General features: G+C 44.2%; 1 protein-coding gene across 1 annotated transcript; it reads right to left on the bottom strand.

Annotated features, from left to right (window-relative positions):
* Positions 1 to 2,480: 2,480 nt before the first annotated feature.
* Positions 2,481 to 20,260, bottom strand: LOC114616623 (vascular endothelial growth factor receptor 2-like). The gene is made up of 13 exons (XM_028762048.1): positions 20,047 to 20,260; positions 16,315 to 16,408; positions 14,184 to 14,383; positions 10,899 to 11,029; positions 10,499 to 10,667; positions 9,845 to 9,981; positions 9,012 to 9,177; positions 7,548 to 7,662; positions 7,298 to 7,461; positions 5,434 to 5,590; positions 4,454 to 4,565; positions 3,683 to 3,791; positions 2,481 to 2,863 (listed from the first exon to the last, which is right to left on the bottom strand). Exons 1-13 carry the CDS (start codon positions 20,135 to 20,137, stop codon positions 2,481 to 2,483), a joined length of 2,028 nt encoding a protein of 675 aa, XP_028617881.1. The 5' UTR covers positions 20,138 to 20,260.
* Positions 20,261 to 21,127: the final 867 nt, after the last annotated feature.

Below are 21,127 nucleotides of genomic sequence, written 5' to 3'. Positions count from 1 at the left end.
TCTCTCTCTCTCTCTCTCTCTCTCTCTCTGAATCTGGAGCTTGATAATCCAGCTAGACTGGCAAATGGGCTCCATCCCCCCACCCTGTCCCTTAGTACTGAGATTACAGAAGGATGCTGGGTCTAGCTTTCTACATGGGTTCTAGAGATGAGAATGCAGTCATTGCTCGAGCCTGTGTGGCAAGCATTTTACTGAGCTGTTTTTTTTTCCAGTTCCCTAAATACTGCTTTCTGTCTACTTTGAAACAAACCAAGAAGCAACAGCAGTCTTACATAGCATCCTTGAAAAAAAAAATCTACAACCAGAGAAATAGACAAGTTTGAATCACCTGAATCTTCTACAAGGGTCTCATTGTCTTTGAACCACGTAATGTGTGGAATAGGGTTTCCAGACGCAGGGCAAGTGACTTCAATGGTCTCGCCCATGATCGCCGTTTGATTCTCCAGATTCCCAGTGATCACCGGCGCCATGCGCTCTGTGTACAAGAAAAGAAAACTGTAGAGCCCATGGTTCCGACTCTTAGAACCACTTTCATGTCCTGTGACTACTGAACGGCTCTAAACCTGACAAGCAGTAGCCCATTAATAAAGCAAGCTGAAACTACACAGAACGTGACACAGCAATCCTGTTGAATGAGTCCAACAAAATGAGAAAGGACATTTCGGACAGACACTGGAGACTTTACGTAGTCACATTAGCCACCTCATTTGCAAATCACACAATACTTAGGAATCTTTGGGGGTTGTTTTTTCAGGTTAAAGGATTTATTCCCTCCAATCCCACAAGGCTTACCCTACGAATAACTTCTTCTCTGGAAAGTTGTAGCCACTAAAAGTAAAATTCATGTTTTCCCTTAGGAAAGGCAAAACTTCAGCACAGTTATGTAAGGAGTAGCTTACATAACTTTGGATAACATTATATCGTTTCTAATATTTACTGTCAGTCACATATAATGAGAGCCAGGCCATTAGGCTTATTATTATGGGATGTGATTGCAGTCCAGGGGTTTAAGCACCTTACCCAAGTCCCTGTAACTAAGTAAATGGTTGAGATAATTGTAGAATCTGATGGGCCTAAAAGTCCAGTGTGGTTTCCTCTAAAACACAAACAAACCAAACAATAATATCCTAAGAAAAGCCAAGGCCATCTGTTTACATGTAGAGTGAAACATGAGTTTTTACCATCCTCTTGAAAATCACCTAACTGCAGTGAAAACACGGATGAGTTTCAAAAAGAATGATGCTGAAAGAATCCCTTTTAACACTCAGCAGAATACAATCAATTCCCCTGTTCACTATGTCAGAGTTTAAACAAAAGTACTTGGCTCTGGTCTATTTCCAAGAACAGATTTTCGGAACCAATATGGGCATCCTTATAGAAGCATACCCACTGACTGTGATGGCAAACTTCCTGCTCATAGCGAAGCTCGGAGCCTCCTTCCTTCCTTTCTAAACTCTTCCTCATCTGGACCAGCTCCTAATGTTCACCTGATATAACTGGTCCTATATGTGGTGTGGTTTCTAGGGTCTTGGGAACGACTTGACTCAGAAACATCTTTCCTTCTGTCCTCAAGCTTTCAATAACAATCAAAAGGTTGGTGTCTATTTTGAAGCACTCCTTTAGATAAGGCAAAGCACTCAAAAAATGATATTCATATAAAGTGTTGGTGTAGATAAGTTAGCCTGGGTAGTTTCCCTTCCTCACAATATAAAACAGAGAAGATGCATATCACAAGGACCTCAGAGAGTACAACTAAGAAAGGAGAAAATGGAAGGAAAAAGCACAAAGAGACACCCCCTAAACTCACCAGATCCCCTCAGAGGCTAGGCTTTGTGCAAAGTACGAGGTTAGACAAGACATGGCGAGCATCTCCACAGTAATATAAATGGTTTTTCTAATCACAAACTTATCTCACTGAACTCTACCTACCAAAGACCACACAGGATACTATGGAAGTACAGGCAATGAGTGTGGCACCCCTTCCATATAATCTAGATCTTAAACTCAGACCCTCGTCATACTGTTCATGAAGCAGGTATCCCATTGACCACCTTGTATGTGCCAGTGTGTTCTCTGACTAAAATGACAGCAGTAAAGTGAGCAGAGACTGATTTGTATCCTCGGGAATTGGAGACCCCACAATAGCATGATCACCCAGGATTTGCCTACAGTCCCATCCTCTCCTTCTAGACCATCACTTCGAGCTTCTGGCCCTCCCTTTGCTAATAGTATTACACAAATGTGCTAACTTTAATCATTGAATGCCCAAAGATGCCACAGTAAGTTCCCTGGTTCAAGCTACTCCCTCATAGATACTAGTAGTGATGTCATCATAAAGGCTAGAAAGAGCCAAGCTGTCTTCTAATTGTAACGTATCATCTCATCACTGTTAGCTTTGGTCTGCTTCCAGGATCGTGCCAGCCTACACCAGAAGCTCCCAGAGGCCTGTACTATGCACACAGCACTCAAACACTCTGCATTTAAGGCATTGCAACTCCGTCACCCAGGGATGTCTCCCTACCTAGGATGATGAGCTGCTTGACCAGGCAATGTCTTTTCTTGGTCTTCCTGTCTTGAGCAGAGCAGACATAGTCACCTTGGTCCTGCAGGGAGGCATTCTGAAATGCCACAATCAAGATGTCATTTGTGCTGTTAGAAAACATGGTGCCATTCAGTTTCCAAAGAGCATCCAGGTTCTTGCAAACTGGTGTGAGTGATTCGCCCGTGTGGACCGATGTGGTCTGCGAGCCAAGCTTGTACCATGTGAGGTTCTCAAATGTATTTCTGTCTGCAGCGCACAACAGAGACACATCCTCCTGCTCAGTTGGCTGGGAAGCAGGTTGCACAGTAATTTCAGGACCCCCTGAAATGTAAAGCTATGGTTAGAGGATAATGACTTAAGTTGGTGCATGACACCGTCGTCTTCTTGCTGCTATGATGACCTAAGAGACAGCTCTTGCGGTCCCCAGCCATTACCACAAAGGCAGCGCCAGACTAGGCAATTCATTTCTCAAAATGTATTATTTGGAAATGTGAAATTAATTTTCCCCAAGTACTTACTGCATTTAACTTTGAGTTCTGGATATGGTTTCCAAATTGAAAAAAAAAAAACCAACAAAACAAAAAACAAAAAGACCAAAGCAGGGCATTTAATCATCACATGGAATCTTTAACAATGTCTTCTTATTAATACATGACACGAAAACTACATTTATTACAAGTAATTAGCTCAGACAAAAACATCTGAGCCAGTACAATCAGCTCAAGATTACCCATAAAACTAAGTTGCAGAGACAACTCTGCAGTGTTGGAAGGCAAAGGGCCATAACTTCCCCATACTCCCAGAAACCTCAATTCTGGTTCTATTCTGTCACAAACCCACAGATAACTTCACGAACCCAAGTAAGTCATGAAACACACTAACTCTGGTGAGCGAGACAAGCCACACATAACATGGAGCTTCAGGTTTAAAGCACAAGTGGAAACCTTCTCTGGCCTGTGAGGCACACAAAGTCTCACACAAACCCAGGGGCTACGTGAGCGGCTTTAACTTGTTACCTTCAACTCCTATCGCCACAACACACTACTTGCTCAAATCCCAAAGACAACAGAGGACCTCACAGCTTATTAGCACCCACTTCCTGAGGGTCCCCCTCCCCACCCTCCAAAGAGGTCTACTCACTGATCACGTGGAAAGAGATGACCCTCTCGCCTCGTCCGGCTTTGTTGATGGCTTCACATTTGTACAATGCTGACACGTTGGCAGCTTGGATGACCAGAGTACTTACAGTCTGTGAACACAGAAGACCCAAGCCATGAGCAATGCAGGCTGAACATGTGTGAGTCATGTGCATAGAACTGGAATTACTTTTCAACAGTTGTATACACTGAAATTATGTGCTTCGGGTCTCTTCCATAAACTGCTAGTAAGCTGTAGGTATTGTGGGTTTTTTCCCTTCTCCTTTTAAATTAGTAGATAGTGATTGAACAAAAATAGCAGGCTTTATTATACCACTTTATACATGCATATAATCTACTTAGACTACACCCACTCTCAATCATTCTGTCTTGGCTACTCCACAGTCTGAAAGATCCCCCTCCTCTTCCCAAAGTCTTCTCTACCTTCATGCCTTTTTAAATTTTGACTCGTGTAATAAAATCATATTTGTATTTCTTAGCCCAACTTATTCTGTTTAACATGATGATCTCATTGTTCTGCAAATAGCATAAATTTCTTCCTCTTTAAGACTGAGTGTGTGTGTGTGTGTATGTGTGTGTAAAACTCACACTTTCTTGATCTACCTAGGTTGACTCTGGAACTTGGGTGTTACGGATGACATCACACAGACTGATTATTAACCTCCAATATATCTTTGCATGTTATTGTACCACCTTCTGTTCAGAAGTGAGGAGTAGAAAGAGAAAGATTCAAAATCAAACGGTGGAAGCTCACTTTGTTTTTTCCTTCAATTATGGCATATTGGTTTTTGGTGACTTCAATCTTATTTCCCCCCTGGAAATCCTCCACGTGTCTCCATTCTTTACAAGTAAATGGGGTTGTTTGCCTGTGAGAGGGAGAAAGCACAGCATGTCAAGATTTGACTCCTTGCTCGTTCAGTAGTACTGGAAAAGGTCAGCCTATGGTTATCACGTTCTCAGTGATAACTCTCGACACAGGCGAACACTTCGCCGAACTCGGCGCCAATTAAAAATAGATGCCAACAGCAGTGCAAAGGTCCAAGGTAGCTGCCCGAGGATACAGGAGGGAAGCAGCTATTCTGGGAACATGTCTCCATTCATAAATTGGATCGACAAGACAATTCAAGCTCACTTAGTTCAAAGGAAGGTAAGGAAACTTGGAAGCCACTGGGGCTTCTTAAAGTCATCTCTCTGGGAGAGACTGTGGCTTTTGTTTAGGAAATGGCCAGCAGCTGAGGAAGAAACTAGGGTTTGCTATTTCGAAAACAACAACAGGAAGTGGAATGCTTGGGGTGGTAGGTTGAAGGTGGTGGCTTGTTGTTTTCCCTAAGGATGTCTGCACTTGTGGTAGACCTTGATAAGCTGGGCCTGAGACTCTTGAGGCCCGGGCTAGGTTTATCATTGCCTCCCATCCACCAGCACTTCCTCTGAGAGCTGGACCTCCCCACAGATAAGGAGGAGCAGTGTGGTCTTCTCCCGTCCACAGACAGAAGATGATCCAAAGATTGGCAACTAGCAAACACAGCAAATAGTATCCATTTGGAGAGGTTAGCCATCAAGGCTAACTAAGAAGAAAGAGCTGACTCACATAGTGGAATGTGGGAGGTGAGTCCGGTACTATTGAGAGGGTATCTTCCTTGGAGATAGCCTTGCAGGTTTAGATGGAACCATGGCATAGCTTGGCAAGAAGGAACTCATGATGGCAAGTGAAACAGAGCACACAGCCCCACTCACCAGGGCCTGTAGGAGCAGGCTTCTTCTAGCTGCCAGTACCATTGGATGTGGTGCAGGGGAGGGTTGGCATAGACTGTGCACGTCAGAGTCTGCATGGTGCCATACTGGTAGGAATCCACAGGAGAGATCAAGGCTTTCTCACCGATCTGGGGTGGGACTGGAGATAGAAAAGACAACCTGTGAACTTCCCAATTGCTTTGAGGAACAAAGAGGGAATTTTAGCAACCAGATCTGCCTTATGTACTCAGATGATTTTGCCTCTGCTTGCTTTTCCAAAGGACATCCAAACTCGGAGACAGAAGACTTGAATTCTTATGCTCTTGTAACCATAAAACCCAAGAAGCTGAGTGACTTCAGGCCAGCTATACACTCCCAAGCCTCACTCTCTCAGCCTTACTTGAAAGATATTGTTCTCCATGTCCTACAGCCTAGCAAGAATGGCGTGAAAGGCTACAGAGAGAAAGCAGTTGGGATAATGCAGCAAAGACGTGTATTATCCACCAAGCCTTGCCAAGATGCTTCACACTGACGTTCAGTCCATATAGTCATGGACTCTCACTTTACACACGAGAAGAAATGGGGCAAATATTAAAAGATTTGCCCAAGGGCATCAGTTCATATGTAGCAAGATCCTGGACAACAGAAGCTTAACTTGACTTTTGTATGCATTGTGCACAGCAGGGGAAATGCTAAGGTATACTGAATGTGGTGACCTGGTGAACTGGAGCAATGGGGTTGTTCCCTGTCTGCTTCTCTGTCTTTGCTGCCCAATTATTTTCTTCTTTCCATTATACTTAATGAGCTTCTGCCTTCCTCCCCTCTCTCGAATTCCCTTTATCCATGCTGCTTTTGAGCAACCTTCCCAGAACCTGTTATCTTTAAAAATACTCCCTAAAGAAAAAAAAGAAAGAAAGAAAGAAGCCAAGCCATCCTCAGAAGATGCACAGAGGAGGGTGGAGATGCGTGGGTAGTGCATTCTGGGACTGAGACAATCTCTTGACGGTTTAATGTGTGGGGCCAGTAAGAAGCACAAAGAATTACACCAGCAGCATTCCTCCAACTGTGTTTGCAGCAAAATGTTCATCTATTTACAGGGGGAGGAAAAGGGTTGTAGTCAAATAATCTAGTTAAATCCCTGACACTCTTGTCTCTTCTGTCGGGTCGGAGAAGGCAATAGTCATTAGCCTATGAAAATTCTAAGAAAGTCATGTAAGAAAGACACTCTAAGTCAACCTGGTACCTGCTACACTCACCTGACCATGACACCTTTCTACCCCGAACCCAAATACTTAATTATAGCATTCAGTTTGGGATAGTAAAGTTTAAATCACAGTTAAATCAAAAGCTTACACTCTTTCCTGGACAGACTCTAACTATGTCCTCTGACTGTGGACAGCAAGTTATCCAATGATGCTGGCCTCCACAGGTCTCCTGTGTGGAGTCCTGCCACACGCCTGCAGCAAAGCAGGTAAATCTCCAGACTAAAACATCACACAAAACACAAGGAGGGTCTCCCAAATCTTCATTCGAGGTATAGCTTCGAGGACAGGAACAGTTGGAGCTCATGAAACTTTGAGTGACTCCAGAGGCATTTGGCCAGGGGTTACCATCTCCAGGTGACCAACAACAGAAACTTCACGTGAGTATCAAGGAAGTATGGCCAGAGGATGCCAGACCACACCTCATTTCAAATCCACCTCCCTAGGTCATTTCTCATTTTTTTTTTATGCATTGGCCCATTTAATGATGCAGATGACATAACAGGAGACAATGGAATGATGGGAGATGTGTGAAGATTCATTCTCTCTCTCTCTCTCTCTCTCCCTAGTAAACTTTTGGCAGAGGAGACACTAAATGGACTCACCATTCACAACCAGAGAGACCATGTGACTCTGCTTCTCCATTGAAATGGGGTTGGTGAGGATGACCGTGTAGTTTCCCGCATCTCTTTCACTCACTTCCATGATCGTGAGCTCGTCGCCGACGATCATGGTGTAGTTGGACTCAATGGGCCTTCCGTTTCGGTACCTAAGGGAGACAATCCCAGGAGGTATTGCAATAGAAGGATTTGGCCCCATGCAAACCAATGCTTTGCTTTTATTTCCAGTAGTTACCATTTGATATCAGGAGCTGGGTAACTGAGATACTTCACAGGGATTCGGACTTGGCTCCCCACCGTGGCTTCCACCAAAGATTTCATCCCGCTATCAAAAGCAATAAAAGGTTTTGCTAGAAGAAAATGAAAGCAATGGTTCTCAGAAATGCCAAGTTATTATAAATGCCCCTTTGGTTTGGGTTTTTAATCAAGTGAACGGGTAGAGGTCGGGATACATGTGTGCACTGCCATCCTGAGATTCCCCGTGCCATCTACAGCAGTCACCCTCCAGCTCCCTCCTAGCTTTTGTCAGCGTTGTCTCCTCACTAGCGCTCTCTCATGAGCCTTGAGCATCCTATCTTCCACACAGCCTTCTCTACCACCACCAGCACCAAGGACCAGTGGCCATACCGTATTCTCTGCTCCCATGACACCCTCTACCCAACTCTGTGTGTCGATTGCCCTTACACTCCCTCCTCAGACCTTCTCTCTCTCTCCAAGTCCCTTCTTCCATCTAGTCTCAGATGGAAAGCAACAGTTCCAAATACAAGCTTTCAACCTATGCCTGACTTCCCTGGGTTCCGGGTTTACATATATCAGACAGCTCCACCTGGATGTTTAATGGACATCACCAAAGGAACACATTCAATGCTGTTTTCTGCAGCCCATCCGGTCCTCTTTATTTAATGATGTCACTGTTCAGTTGCTTGTGTTAAAGCTCAAATCATCTCTTTTTTTTTTTTCACCGTCAGTGAATCAACCAGCATGCCTTGTTGATCACACCTCAGAATATATCCAAGATCTCGTCTCTTCTTACTCCCCCTCCCCCAACCACCCTTGTCCAAGTCTTCCTCCATCTCTCACTTGGATTTGAACTATCAACCTCCTAACTGTTCTCCTCTCTTCTCCCTTCACTTCCTTACAAGAGCTCGATGACAGATCACTTGCTTAGCGTGTGTAAGACTTTGACATCGCAAACATGTGAGCTGCAAGGTAATCCTACAGGAGCAAAAGCTGGAGCTCTACCATGCATAAATTATCTAAGCCGAGACATTTACAAGAATGCTAGTGTATCCCTGAAAATTTATTCACCTAAAGCTACACAGAAAGCACTCAACCAGGGTTTCCCCATTTGAGAAGTTCATGCTTATTTAAATAAGTTCCTTAGCCTTCCTTATGGTAAACTGAAGTCTTTAAAAACACGCCCTCGTATTTATTAACACTCCACTTATATAACTATATATTATATAATGATAATGTCAGAAGCAGTTATAACAAATAGTACCTAATGAGCACTTACCATGTGTCATTTTAAAATTGAGATTTTTGAATTCAAGTCCCTGACCTCTAAAGGTATGCTGTTGATCTCTAGGTTTTGTGTCATTAACAACCCAAAAGTACCTTGTAAATGAACAAGTAACCCAAAGTGATGTTAGGCATCTCACTCCCTGAGGCACAGGGTATTATCAAGATGGTTGCTTACTATGAACTCGGACAAATGTTCTATTCCTCTTGGTCATCAGTCCACTGGATGCTGCACAGATATATTCCCCTTGTTCACTCTTGGTTACACTTTCTATTGTTAAGGTGCTCAAAAACAGCTTCGGGTCAGTCCCAGGAAGGGGTTTCATGTTTACAATCTTCTTATTCTGATGGTGAGAAGCAAAAACAGAGTTTAGTAAATCTCTTCACAGTCCAGCAGAATACTATCCAATAGCTCCTAGAGACCCACGGAATCAACCCCTGTCACCTGGTGAAGACGACTATTAATAATAGACTATAAACACCACATCAACAACAGTATATTGGGATTTGGGAGAAATGTGTGGAATTTGAAAAAGGTGGAGCTGAGGGAGGATATTGAAGTCTCCTTTACCTAACGAGAATGGGATGTGTGTGGAGCATGAAATCAAACAAAACTGGTTAAAGAGAAATCTAACCCAGGTCACAAAGGGACAAACAGATCAAGGGCTTAAGAGAACAGAGAGGTAATGTCAAAAGATTAAGACACTAGTGGGGACCAAAATGCACAGGTCGACTGCAGCAGGGTGGGTTGGGTCTCCCAGCATAACACCTTCTCATGGTTGCTATGCAGCCTGTCATAGTCCTATATAAAAGTGTGTGTGTGTGCGTGTGTGTGTGTGTGTTTTGTAGGTATAGGTGTCTGTGTATGTTTGTAGGTGTAAATGTGTGTGTGTGTGTTTTATTGTCTTTATAATTTATCTGACCAGAGAGGATCCAGTATCTCTTAAGAAGACTTCATTAGGGCTTATTATCAGAGTATTCAGAGGTCTGGCTTCGTGCTGTCACTGTTACCTTCGATGGGACATGCCAGTTGAAATCAAGCCCCACATTGAGTTCAGTTCTTGCTGTACAATTTAAGACAAGCTTTTCTCCGGCAGATAGCTCAATTTCATGAGAGGGGCTCAGAATCACATCATAAATCCTAAATCCTGGAGCAAGTAAATGATAAAAACAGACAGTAAGATGGAAAAGAAATCTCGGACTTGGCACACATCTTTTAAGTGGTGCAGAGCATGTGACATCATTTTCCTCGGGGAACCTCACTGCTTCTTGATGGCTTTAGAAAAGCAGTGTGTAGTGATTTACAAATCACTATCTTCAGCATTTCAAAGAAGTTGCAATAACCCAATGAATATTAAAATCTAGATACAATTAAAAGAACTGGTGCCAGGCAGTGCTCTGAATATTGAACTTTCATAAAATGAGCTCCTGTCGTGGTATTTTTTCCATTCTTGGTCTTGACAAGAAAGAAGAAATCTCAGTTGCAATAGTTTGCCTGGTAAAGAAGAGTATCTGGAAAGAGTTAACCATATTCTGAGCTAATATTTTTTTCCATATCCCTTGCCTTTCCCTCTACACCTTGCTATCCAGGGTACTCATGTAGAAAGCCACTCTTTATTGTATGGTATTCCAATACAATAAAGTGGAAAGGACATCTCCACTTACCTACAACCATAACTATGTACATGATAGACTGGTACGTTTCATCATTAATCTTTGCCTCACAGAAGGCCATGGCGGCAGGGCTGATCATGTTACTGGGGATAGTGAAGCCTTTCTCGCTGTCCCAGGAAATTCTGTTTCCATCCGGAACAAATCTCCTATCTGGATACTTCTGATTAACAAAAAGAGAGACAACAAATATTTAACCCAACACTGTCCAAATTCAATGGCCAATGAAGGACCCATCTTACTTCTTACTTGAAGAACTTTTATTGTGCTGTTGGCCCTCCCTAAGGGATCTTTGCAATCAGCTCTTGACATGGTATTGGAAATGAAAAGCTCATCTCCAGAAAGGCTTACAGCTATGGAAACGTATGTGGTGACTGCAAAAGACGCAACTCACAGTGCAAAGTGACACGTTGAGGTTTGAAACCGACCCTCGGCACGGGATCACCACACTTTTGTTCTTGTTCTCGGTGATGTACACGAAGCCATGCTGGTCACTGACAGAGGTGATGAATGGTGACCTGTAATCTAGAAGAAAAGGGAGTTCTCCCAGTGAATTATTAGCAAGAGAGTTAGTCTTTGGGTCCATGAACTCTGACGGAGAAAGAGAGAGAGAGAGGCAGAGAGACAGAGACAGAGATGCAAACAGAGATGCAGACAGAGATACAGACAGAGAGACACAGAGACAGAAAAAAGTGAAGGAAAACTTCAACAAATAACTTCTTCCACATGGAATATTAACAAGTCGAATCCATTTTAATAGTCCATGCTTTAATAAATTATTTTTTATATAAAATAAAAAATTTCATTTAAATCCATACACTTAAACTCTGAGTTTTATGATGCTAAAAGTTCATGTTTTTCCATTAGGCAAATAGTGTAAATGACTAAAAAGAAATTAGGATCTTTAAACTAAGAAAAATAACAATCAGATGATTCAGTAATTCAGAAGAACGATTTTTATAATATCTTAAGTCTGTGAGAACTGTAGGTAAGAGTCTTTATAAAAAGTAACGTTTCATAGCCACTACATTTAGTTAAAGATTTAGCACGTATGAAAATCTGTGGCAATGAGTACTAGGAAAAACAGAACTCCAAAGATTGAGATGAAAGCCAGATCGATTTCAATATCTTTCAGACACCATTCACACAGTATTAATACAAGGCTGGGGATTTACTTCATCCCCTAGAGACAGAACACAGGGTCTGGAGCCACTACTTGAGATAACACCTTCCCTCCTACCTCCCACACATCTGGTCAAACCTTTTCAGAGGTGAAGAAAGAGTTAATGAAACCAAAGGGAAGAAGAGTAACTAATTCCTTTCAACAGCAAAAACCTGATTTCCTCCCCAGCTGGAAAGCATAGGATGCAGCTAGCTTCGCTCCCCACATGCCATCACCATTATCCTGCACGGCCAAGGCCCACTTCCTGGCTCCATCCACTGCTAAATGGGACAGAAGGCTGAGGAAGTAAGAGGGGACATTAAAGACCTATCCATAGGGAATACTACATTCAATGCTTTCTTTCCTGTTGTTAAATTTCATGAGCAAACTCTTGAATAGCTCACCTCAGAAAGCTAAGCAGAGGCAGGAGGAGAATTTTATGGTATACCCAAAGGCACCAAGTATATACAAGCAAACAGTGCTAGAGACCAGTGCTTGGTGCCCCTGCCTACTATCCATGGACATGTTAATGGAAGATTACATGGCTTGCTTCATTCAAAGCCTTGGGAAGCTAAATTAACCTCTTGACTTAAGACTAAAGCTATGCTGGAAGCTATTTCAGTAGCCCTAAAGGGGAAGTAAACAAAAGAATACCAAACAACCACGCATCCTCCCAAAATAAAACATTTATTGTAACCCATGAGATGACTTTTCTCATGTCTCCAGGTTTCCTGACTCAGGGAGAAGGAAGTATTAAGATATTGTAGGAGAAGCTCATCTTGAAGCATTTCCAGACAGGCTGAGAGCAGGAAATCCTTGCAATCTTCGGAGAGAGCCCCGTCTCCCAAGACTGCCAGATCAAAAGGAGCCAGGCATTCTCCAAGGTCTGAGCCTTGTCTCCCTCAGCTCTGCAGGGCAAGGAGAGGAGGCACAGAATTCTATCTTACGCTTTGCTTACACCGAGCAAAAAGAACACCCAGTCGCTGAGGAGCTCCAGAGCGTCATGGGCTATTTGGATGGTCCCTGTTCTTCTGTACACTGACCCACTGAAATGGAAGTGTAAATATGCAGGTATGGTGCCCTGAGAACTTTCCTGTCTGTTAAGAGTGGCTTTCAGGAAAAACAAAAAAAAACAAAACAAAAACCTTCAAAGCCATTTCCACTTGTCTCTAATCCCTGAGATGTAAGGTTACATACAGATGAATAAATAAAATACTTTTACAGCTCCATCCTTCTCTGAAAGAAACATAACATTGTATGCTCATGTCAAATATCATGCAACTCAGGGCTGGAGAGATGGCCCAACAGATAGAAGCACTGGCTGCTCCTGCAGAGGACCTGGGTTCAGTGCCCAGCACCCATATGGTGGCTCATGATCATCTGTAACTCCAGGTCCAGGGGATCCAGTGCCCACTTCTGACCTTCACAGATAGCATGCATGCACACACCACACATAATACATGCAAAGCTCTCATTCACACACACAAAAAAAAGAATGACAAAGAAATCTTTACATGTAATACAACTTTTAGATTCCTGAGAAGCAGATGTTATTACAGGCAGTGAAGAGAGGTTTTTCACGAGAAAAGGTGACATGCAATTTTTAGAATGTAAAAGAGATTCTATTCATCCCCTAAATATGGAATACATGTTACACTATAGTTTTTAATATATGGATGCTAAGTTACAAACCTTGATTACATCACAAAACTAACCTTTTGATGTAGGATGAAAGCTAAGTTCCTTTGACATAAAACTAAAGGTGTCCTGTAAATCAATTCTAGATCACTAGCCCTTAAAGGGGAAGTCTATGAAGGAAGCCCAAACAGCTAGCCATAACCTCAAAGTAAAATATTCATTCTGTCCACGAAGACTGATCATGTCTGTAAGGTTTCATCCCTCTAGGGTTGATGCCAAGCCCTCTCAGTTCACACAAGAAAAGACAAGACATGCTGTCTGGAGGGGTTCTTTTGAGTGTAGTGTTGTGCTTTGCACATGGGTATGTGAAATTTTTTTAATAAAGTGATAATATGGAAAGGAAAGATCTTATGGGGGAGGGAGAAAAAAGGAGAAAAAAAAAAACAGCCTCTAGAGTCCTTGGCTATTTCCCTATGCATTCCTGCAAAAAAAACCTCCCTGCTACAGATAACCTATCTCACCACGGCAACCTCTCTATAATTCACCTCCAGTCCTCCTCGTTTTCAAAGATCCCAGAGTCTCAAAGAGCAGAAGACATTTTATGAGTCTCCATAGCTCGTGACGGGTCACAGGGAATCACAGAGCGCCGTAGAAAAAGAACCAGGGCTGACCTAACCAGAGCAAAGAAGTGCCGCTCCAAATAAAGCCCAGACTGCTGCTGAGTCCTTTCTCTAAGGAAACCTGGCAGAGAAGCTCTTATATTCCTTTGGGCAGAAAGCTTTTCCAGCAAGCCTCTTATTGGACTCAACTCTTCTTGACTCTATTGGATTGACAACATCAGAGGCAGCCGTGGGGAGGACATTCTGGTCCACCACTTACCTTGAACATAGACATAGACAGTAGAGGCTTTGTCAACGTCTCTATAGAAGCACTTGTAGGTGCCAGTGTCATTTCCAACCACTCTGGGAATTGTGAGAGTCTTGCAGAAGATACTGTCACCACCGCACTCAGTCACCAACACCCTTTCCTCAGAATCACGCTGAGCGTTGGGCCAAAGCCAATCCAGGTCCCTCTGTCCCCTGAAAAAGTTTTCCCAGGAGATATTAATGCCATACTCCATGCCATGATGCTATGATTAAGAGAACAGAAGATTCGTGGGGTTTTTTTTCACATACATATAAACTACTCAACAGACACCTTCAGACTGATAGACACTGATGACAGACGGTCTTGCAAGGACTTGCCACAACGATCACACCCTCTGTTACATAAATCACCCACATGGTCCTGTGTTTTCTGTTAGCTCACTCATTCATCCTTTTAATAAATATTTTAAGCAATATATGATGCCAAGCATTATTAAGGACAAAGACCAACTTTTAAGGGACCAAGGACACTATGCTCAGTGGTAGAGTAGTCGTCCAGTGTACACCAAGAAGAAAGAAAATTAGTGCCTTTCTGGAACCTAACTCTGATCAAAAGGGAGATAGACAATTAAAAAAGTACAAGTTGTTGCATAAATGGCGGTGATTTCATCCTGTGAAGGAAAATAGAAACGAGGCAAAGAAAAGGGAGGAATGTGTCTGAGGGACCTATGCACGTCGGGAGGAACAGCATTCCAAGCAGCAACAGTAAATAAGAAGGACAGACAGAGATCAGGCCGTATCTGGAGTATTGGAACAGAGAATCTAACAGCAGAGAATCCAGAGTCCTCATGTGGGTATAAGCAAGGAGGAATAAAAAGTTAGTACACAGAGAGAAGAGGCTCACGGTGCCTTCTGAGGGCCACATCAAATGGACATTACTTCTACAGCTTCCAGTCTCCACAAAGCAGAAGGAAGGGGGTCAGTACGAATAAAGCAATGACCCACTGAGCCATCATTCAAAGAGCTTAGAACTTGCATGAAGTCACAGTATCATCCGTGCCCCACTCACTCCAGGGTGTGTTCAGAACTTAAGAAATGTTTCTGCAGTCTCCAGAGGGAGGGTGAAGCCTTTGTAGATCTTAAGTGACCCTTGTGTCTGAGAATAGGTAGAGGAAAGTCTCTAGAATGACTTAATAACGATAAACAGCTCTTGCTATAGCTTTCTGGTTTTGCTTTTCCCCAAAGACTGGACATTGGTGACTTTTGTAGACCTTAGATAAGAGGTCTGGGTTCTCTCCACATGCAACAATCTACACTAGACCTGAGTTGTTCTGTGGACTGCTTGAGATTCTTCAAATGTAAGGCAACTGGCACAAGCTACCAGGATTGTTTTTGTCACCAAGCACTCTTGTCAGATGGCACCATTGCCTGGGCCCATCACCATCCCTACCAAAGCACTGCTCTGCAGACAGCCCTTCATGAATGATCACACACCCAGCTACACCTCCTCTAGGCTTTCTTTCTTGCCTCTTGGTGGAAAAGTAAAATTCAAGGTCCCCTTCTTGCCAAAGAGCTCTGTTTCCCAGTTTATCCAGCATCAACACCATGACTTCTTGCTGGCAAGTGGGAAAGAGGACTGGAACATCAAGCCAGATTATGAAGGTCATGGTCTGAACAGGAATATTACTTGCTAGAGATTAAATTGCTAATACAGGCAGAATTTCATTTGTAGAAAACAGCTGAAAAAAAGATGCCCAAAAGCCATTCTGGGTGACTTGAACATAGCTAGAATTTTAACTCTATTCATAAGGATATCTCCTTTGCTTTACTAATTTATCAATAGTTGTTAATGTCTATTACATGACAGTTTTTTGGCACATCTACACATACATGCATGTGTGTGCCTGTGCATGTTGTATTTGTGTAAAACATTTGCACGTGTTGAAAACAGTTCAGCAAAAGAGTACAAAAGTTTGAAAAGACTTTTCCCACTGTTTCATTATTAAATGAGTTCTTAGAAGTCTCGTGACTTATAAACAATTGTAACAATACTATTATACTTCTGCAGTAGTGGAAACTGTTGTGATCTCAGTAAACAGTAGGCCCGTTCACACAGGAAAGCTGGATCGAAGAGGAATCCTTACCTGCAAGTAATCTGAAGGGTTGTATTTGCCAAAATTGTCAGTATGTCTTTTTGTGTGCTGAGTTTGGGTGGATGGAGGGAATCACCAGGCAAACCTAGAAACAAATTAGATAAGGTTGGATCCAATAGGAAAGCCCTTCCATAAACAACGCACACTCCAAGTTTTAAAAGGCCTCTTCAGCAATTCATTGTATAAGGTGGGACTGACTTTGCCCCATTCCCAGTAAAAGTTCACAAGCTCTGTCATAACAGGAAGAATGGGCAGATGGTCACGAACCAACACAACAGTTCTGCAATTCACAGCACCAGGGTGGAGTTCCTGTTTTCCTGTGTTGCCAACTTCAAGGTCTTACAAAAGGATATGGGACATTGAAACCCGGTGAACCTCCCTCCATCTGATGGTCTCAGGCCCTTGGGAAAGGACCCACTGACATTTCTTGTAAAGCATAGGATACACAGATCTGACTAGATTGCTGATTAATGAAAACTCCCTGGACAGATCTCTCTACAGCTCATCTCCATAACCCTGAAAGGGACAGGAGCCACTGTGACCCTGTCCCATTGCCTTTTATCATACTGTGTACCAGACTTCCTTTGGTATTTGAGCTGCAAAGGCTAAGGTACTGGCTTCTAAAGACAGCACATTTAAATGGACGAAAAGGAATTGGGGAAGAGAAGCATCTCCCAGGTTCATGCATACATGCATATTCATAAACTTGGGGCAAAACTAAAAATAGTGTAAGTCTAATGAGCTATAGCTAGGGGTTCCCAACTCATTAATCAGAGTTCTGAGCTCACACCAATACAAAGCAGGAGACACAAGACACTTGCTACCTAACCGACTGAAATGCATAAAGGCATCACGAGAGATACGCACCACTGCAGGTCTACACAGCGAGATAACTCGGTTTCAGTCAACTCACCTATAACATGCTACCGACTGCTTAAAAAGCATGAGAAAAACAGAAGTTTCCCACTGTGTTAAAGGACATCAAGATCTTCCAGCCCTCCACTTAAAAAGTGAGCTGCCGAGTGTGATGGCACACACCTGGAAGCCCAGCATTCTGATGAGTGAGACACTGGGACGAAAGTTCGAGGCTAGCCTGGGCCACACAGTGGGACTCTGTCTCAGAAGGAAAGAATAACTAATTTATACCAGGCAGGCATCCAGGCGCTCTGATTCACGCTAAGAACAGATGACTCCTAAGGCCTCAGCTGGCAATGACAGTGTGCGGCAAATAAGTGAGCGTGAATAAATATGAGGCCGTGTCAATAGAGTATGAGCAAACAGCCAAGGCAAATATCCAGAACCGTGACACTGCGGCCCTATGAGAACAACCAGAGCAGTCCATCCACTGACTGTAGAGGATCTCACACACCTCCACGGATGTGCAAAACAGTCTACAGCCATACCACCCTGAATACACTCAACCTAATCAGATGTGCATCTGTTGCTGATATAACTATAGATTCATTAATTAATAACATATGTTTAAATGTTGGAAATTAAATGACATTAATGAATTTCACAAGCTAGTCGGCGTTGTCAATGACTTGTGTTTGAGCTGTGATTCTAAATTTCATGATGTGTCTCTTCCTAGACCAACAGATACGCATTTTCAATGGCATTTGAAGTGACTGGATCACAGGTGCTCTTGGTCCTCCCTGAGACATCTATAGAACTGGGTAGTCATCTTCAATTAATCAGCATAACGTTTGTCAATATGAGAGAAGTCACTGTTCCTAACACAGGCAAGCAATTAAAATGTTCATAAACAGGTCTTCCAATAATGGAATCTTACTTTGTCTGAGAAGCGGAAAATGAAAAACAACTTGTTTGATAAGTCTATTTTAAACATGACTGAGAAACAGTAACCTGAAAACCCATTAGACAGGCAGATGTGTGAGGAAGATGTAGTAGTAATTAGTCATCCGGTAAGCTGTGCCCACTTCACCACCACAGTAAATGACCCTTATTCCTCAGTGCCAGGAAGCAAACACAGAGCCTCACCGCTCTACCAGTGATCTTCATGCCTCTAAGAGCCTCTCGACCGTCTCTATAACAACACACAGCCACAGATTCTCTTAGAGTGCAGGCATGTTAGCTATGCTCATCTTTAAAAAGATGCCCCATTCCTAGGACACCAAAGACTGCAGCACAGTATCCTAGGGATATGTCTGCAATCAAATCTAGTCAACGAGGTTATCAATAACTGGAGATTTACATCAGTGACTAATGCCCCCCCCAGCCCCGCTGCCTTTATTAAACCTCATTCATTTTCACTGGCAAGTTTGGGTTCTGTCCTTTAGAAAGCTCATTCTGACTGTATGAGGTACATATGCTACTATACAATAAAAGCCCTTTTATGTTCAAATCGGATAACCAACATTAATTAATTTGTGCACTGTTATCCTTCCCGCTCAAAGACCAGAAGGAAAAACAACAGCGGCTCTGTCTCCAGACTTCGATGGCACCAATTATAGACCAATCCAATTAAGCAAGTCACACACTCCAAAAGGGCAACCTCCATTTTATTCAGGGACCGGGATACTGTTAAACTGCTACACTAGGGACACTCCCCGGCTTCAAAGCAACTCACTTCTCTATGGGACCCAGGGCAAGCGCGGCATGTTCCAGGCTGTCTTTCTCTTCCCAGAAAGGGGGAGAGTGCAGCCTTGTCAGGAACAAGTGGACACCGGTGATGGAGCTTGCCTAATGAGCCAAGTCATGAGGAAAACGCAGTAACTGTAGACAGGCGATCTTGGTCCTGCACATCACCATGGTGCCAGTGCTTTTAAGGCGTGCAATTCTCTTAGGATGCACGGAATGTTTCTGCAGAATTGACTTTCTTTTCTGACTCTCTATTCTCCAATGGGTGGAGATTGGGAAATCTGCAAACTGTGGCTTCAAAAAGGAAATGAGAAGGAAATAGAGGAAGAAGAGAAGGAAGAAGGAAAGGGAAGGGAGGAGAAAGGAAAGAAAAGAAAGGAATTACACAAAAGCCCAAGAGCAAGTGTGCGCCTAACCTTGAAGCAGAGGCCATTTTTAAACAAGAAATGTGACCCTACCAAACACAAGAGTTTCTGAAACTTTCAGAAACTCTTTCGGAGTTTACCCCAGGGCCGAAGGCTTTGGAGTAGTAAGTGGAGAGTTACTTTAAGACACCTGGAGAAGCTGTCACAGAAGTGGAAGCCGCTTCTTCCTCCCGCCAGCAAAGTAGCATTCTGCACCAAAGAAAGTTGGGGGAGGAAAGTGTTGCTCTGTGAAGAGACCTCACCTCAAATAGTCCATGCGCTTACATGCTGGAGCTAAAGGAGAGGGGAGGCGGAGGCGGAGGCTGGTTCCCTGCTCCACTCCCGGGCAGCGGGCAACAACCCGGGATGCTTGATGCCAGCCAGGCCGCCCGGCTTGCTAGGCTTCCCGGCGTTTGACTGCCTGTTCTGCCAGTGGGAGCATCTCATGCCCCGGCTCAGGCGCCTTTCCACTCCCGCCTACCTAGCGCCAGGGTCTGCGTCGGCTCCGCAAGACACACTCCAACCGAAGCCCGGGGGATTGGAATCCTGGCTGAGTCATTTCGCAAGAGTCTTTGAACCTCAGTTTCCCCATTGGTAAGTGAAAGAACAGCAAAGGGCGGTCTCTAGAGCTCTCCGAGTTAGGTCCTCTTCTCTCCCATCCCCACTCTCCGCCCGCACCCTACTTCTCCGCCTTACTTCTAAAGAGCGGGCTCCTTACCCACAGAGGCGGCTCGGGTCTCCACGCAGAACCACAGAGCGACAGCTAGCAGCAGCGCCTTGTTCTCCATCCTGCACCTCGCGCTGGACATAGAGCCCAGTTCTCAGGCACGGACTCTTTCCCGGTCCCTGGCCCAAAGAAGTCACAGAGGCGGTTTGCGCCCCCGCAGCGCAAGACCGGGGAGAGCGCAGGGCACCGGCGCCCTGGCTCCAGCCGCGGCTGCAGCAGTGTCCGCGGACACGGGTCAGCCAGGTTATCCCGGCTGCGGGACCCAATCTGGGCTTTCAGTCCTACCGGGTAGCGTTCTGCGCGAACTGAGGAAACACCGCCTACTTCTCTTGGGGTCCTGAGGACTCAAGTGCAGAGAGCGAGCGTTGGCTAAACACTAGAGAATGGGGGCGGGGTCAATACCGGGAGGGGTGGGGACTCCCTGGGTCCGGTCACGCCCCTCACTGGATACCAGGTTTGGGTTTCCCGGTTTCCCACGCCCACTCCCCCACTACCCCGGAACTGTGCCGGGCGGCAAGTCGCATCCGAGAGCAAATCTGGACGCAGCTCGGTTTCTGGTGGAAGTTAAATGTAGCCAGTAATGGGCTCTGAGACACTTGCTGCCCCCAGCAACCTGGGAAGCAGCACCAGAAACACAAGGCCCGCTGCGCCCTCATTAGGCACCTCCAAGTGCAGAACTCTCTGCTGCAGCTGACAGTCCCAAGGGACCAAAAATACGCCCGCAGGTGGGAGCATGAAGATAGGAACCCTGGACCTAGACGTATTTGGGGCACTAACTTGCAGTGAGTTGGTCAGTACTTGGAAGTTTTGTTTTATGGTGCTTTGGCCAGTGCAGCCATAGTTTTAACACCTCCCGCACCCCCCTGCTCCATTTGAATGTTTTAATTAGAAGATAGGCGCTTATCCAAGTTGCCAACTCCCCTACTGTTTTCTCATCTATCTGGAAACTTTAAATCATCTAAACTTACCTGCTAAGCCCTAGAAGACATCTCGGTTGTGAACTCCTTGCCTGACTCGGTCCAGAAAACCTATAGCAGGAGATTGCAGGGAGCTGGCAGTGATCAGGGCTCCA

This window comes from Grammomys surdaster, unplaced genomic scaffold (assembly GCF_004785775.1).
Source record: "Grammomys surdaster isolate TR1022 unplaced genomic scaffold, NIH_TR_1.0 332715, whole genome shotgun sequence".
In the NCBI taxonomy this organism is placed as follows: Eukaryota; Metazoa; Chordata; class Mammalia; order Rodentia; family Muridae; genus Grammomys; species Grammomys surdaster.
This window is presented reverse-complemented; position numbering and strand designations above follow the sequence as displayed.

Coding starts and splice junctions, on each gene's coding strand:
- LOC114616623 (XM_028762048.1), bottom strand. CDS start 20,137: ATGTCCAGCGCGAGGTGCAGGATGGAGAACAAGGCGCTGCTGCTAGCT. Junction 14,384..16,314: donor ACCCTTCAGATTACTTGCAG/GTAAGGATTCCT, acceptor AAACTTTTTCAG/GGGACAGAGGGACCTGGATT. Junction 7,663..9,011: donor AACATTTGTCCGAGTTCATA/GTAAGCAACCAT, acceptor ATTTTCTTCTAG/CAAAACCTTTTATTGCTTTT.